The 2,500-nt window shown below is 42.2% G+C and overlaps 1 protein-coding gene across 1 annotated transcript in view; it reads left to right on the top strand.

Moving 5' to 3' along the window:
- The window catches only part of LOC122250991 (uncharacterized), a 30,954-nt gene extending 28,676 nt beyond the window's left edge, over positions 1 to 2,278 (top strand). The window contains exons 6-8 of the mRNA XM_086547154.1: positions 753 to 981; positions 1,377 to 1,493; positions 1,733 to 2,278. Of these exons, the coding sequence (XP_086403280.1) occupies positions 753 to 981; positions 1,377 to 1,493; positions 1,733 to 2,119 (733 nt within the window). The 3' untranslated portion in view covers positions 2,120 to 2,278. The remainder of the gene's footprint in view (positions 1 to 752; positions 982 to 1,376; positions 1,494 to 1,732) is intronic.
- The last annotated feature ends 222 nt before the right edge of the window (positions 2,279 to 2,500 follow it).

Here is a 2,500-nt window from a genome sequence, read left to right as displayed (position 1 = left end):
ATCGGAGAGAAGTAAGCAGAAACGAGACAGAAAGAACATTCGTCTTTGAAACATTGCTCGGTGTTATTCGGTGTTGCTATCCGTTTTCAATAACGTTTTACTAGTCTCTATTACTAAATGATGCCTTCACTTACTCCTGCGATGTGGGAAGCAAGCTAAATAATGCCATGCTGTTACTTCATATCAGCACACGAATTCTTTAAGGAGAGAGCGAGAGAGAGAGAGAGGGGGGGGGGGAGAAAGAGCAAGAAATAGAGAGAAAAAGACCGAGAGAGGGAGGGAGGGATATGGAGAAGGAGAGAAAGAGAGAGAGAGAGGTGGGGGGGGGGGGGGGAGAAATGGAGAGAGAGAGAGTGAGGGAGAGGGAGAAGGAGAGAGAGTGGTCACTTTGTAAAATGATCTTTTTTTTTTTCTTTTTTAAGAATCATAACTTCTCTTTAATGGTTTCCCAGATTATTTCATATTAGTGGTATCTCGGCACTTTCAGGTATAAAACAAATATGTGATAAGTTTGTTTGATTTTTTCTTTGCAGTGTGTACAAATGCATGTTGTCAGCTGATATATATTCAGAAGGCATTTCATCAAATTTATTCCTTTCCTACTAACACGACGATCAACTTAAGGCCGCATCACTTCTTTCCATTTAGCAATTTCTACATTATTTGTTCGCAACAATCATTAAATACACCACGAATTACTCAAACACTATAAACACTTACCAAAGATGTTTCCTCTTTTCCCTCCAACACAGTGGAAGTTTCGCCTGTTCCTTCGATGTATTTTACTACCCCTTCGACACCCAACGATGTTCAGTGCTGCTCCAACTGTCCTCCCTGCGGCTAGAAGTGGCTAAGTTCGTGGGAGAGAGAGCCAAGGTGTTGTACCTGGAGGAAAAGGAGCTGCCTTCCTACATCATCACCAAGTACCACGCCGTAGATACCTTCCGTGGGAATAACGACACTCGGTATAGCGTTCTGAAGGTGCGTCGTTTTTGGTTGTTGTTGTTGTTGTTCTTTTGGGGGGGCGTTGGTTTTCTTTTGTTTGTTTGCGTTTGTTGAGACTCAACCCGAATGTTTGGTGAGATTGTGCATTGATGAAATTGAATATTTTGTCCTTTCTACTCTGTTCTAAGTCTAGTCTAGTCTAGTCTAGTCTAGTCTAGTCTAGTCTAGTCTAGTCTAGTCTACTCTTCTCTACTCTACAGTACCCTAACCTACCTTACTCCAGCCTACTTTACTCTACTCTAGTCTACTCTACTGTGCTCAACTTTGTTCTGCTCTGCTGTTCTCTTCTCTTCTCTTCTCACCCTCGCTCATCCGCTCTCACTCGCTCGCTCTTCTGCTTCCACATCACTTTTATTCCTCTACTTTGCAAGGTGGAGTTCGAGTTAGACCGGCGCTGGACTGTGATCGTAATGGCTGTTTTCTTTCCCACGTCGATGCTTTTAGTCATCGGATATTCTACGCTTTTCGTCAAGGTGTCGCTGCTGCAGGTAATTTGAAGAGTCATTGGTGTTTACATGATAAGGAACTTTTTGTTCCAAGTATTTGCCTTTGGCACGATGATTGTTAGTTACGTAACACTTCACTACACATACAATCACCTTGCTGGAACCTTGGTTTAACAAATTCTAACTTCAAAGAGTGAAAATCAGCACTAGCAGTGAAAAATGCTTGTATTCTAAAACTATTACACTATATATATCAACACCCTTGCTCTTCCCCAACCTAGGTACGGCTGATCGTCAGTCTAACCACACTGCTCGTGTTATACACTCTCTTCAACAACACGTCGGATGCTCTCCCGCCCACCGCCTACGTCAAGATGATTGACGTGTGGTTCTTCTCGTGCATCTTACTCCTCTTCTTCGTGATCATCTCTCACGTGGTGGTAGAACACCTGGAGAATCGTAGCGCTGGGGTCACGTGGATCAAACCGATCGTGAGCAGCGACAGCGGGAAAGGTCCCTCGACGAAGGCCTACACACCCCCTCGTCATCAGCTGAATTTGCCGGACCGCGTTTTGGTCTACGCCAGGTTGATCGTCGTCCCTGTTGTGGCTCTCGTGTTTAACATCGTGTACTGGACCATCCTGCTGGGACCTTGGCGTCTGCAATGAACAAAAATCCTTTCAGAATTTTAGAGTTAGCGGGAATTCAGTGTGTTTGATTTGATTCATTCGAGGCGAAATGCACAAGATCAGATATTATAATGGGCATGTGTGATTATGCATGATATTTATAAGGCAACTTTGACAAAGTAACAAATCATCTAAAATATTCCGTGAAAATTATATTTGCAAAAATCACCCCCAATTGAGTTGATAATTATTTTTTCTATATATCCTTCTACTCGGCTTGGTGCTCGATTCTCTCTGTTCTCTGAAATATTTCTAACAAACACAGTGTTTTTATTGCATATCCATATCATCACAAATATATATTTAGCATGTGAAGTTATGATTGACTATTATTTTCGTAAATTCAAATATATATATATA

Source organism: Penaeus japonicus, unplaced genomic scaffold, assembly GCF_977035675.1.
Source record: "Penaeus japonicus unplaced genomic scaffold, GWHDUDI00000001_assembly GWHDUDI00000019, whole genome shotgun sequence".
In the NCBI taxonomy this organism is placed as follows: domain Eukaryota; kingdom Metazoa; phylum Arthropoda; class Malacostraca; order Decapoda; family Penaeidae; genus Penaeus; species Penaeus japonicus.
The sequence above is the reverse complement of the archived record's forward strand: the minus strand, read 5'-3'. Positions and strand labels throughout refer to the sequence as shown.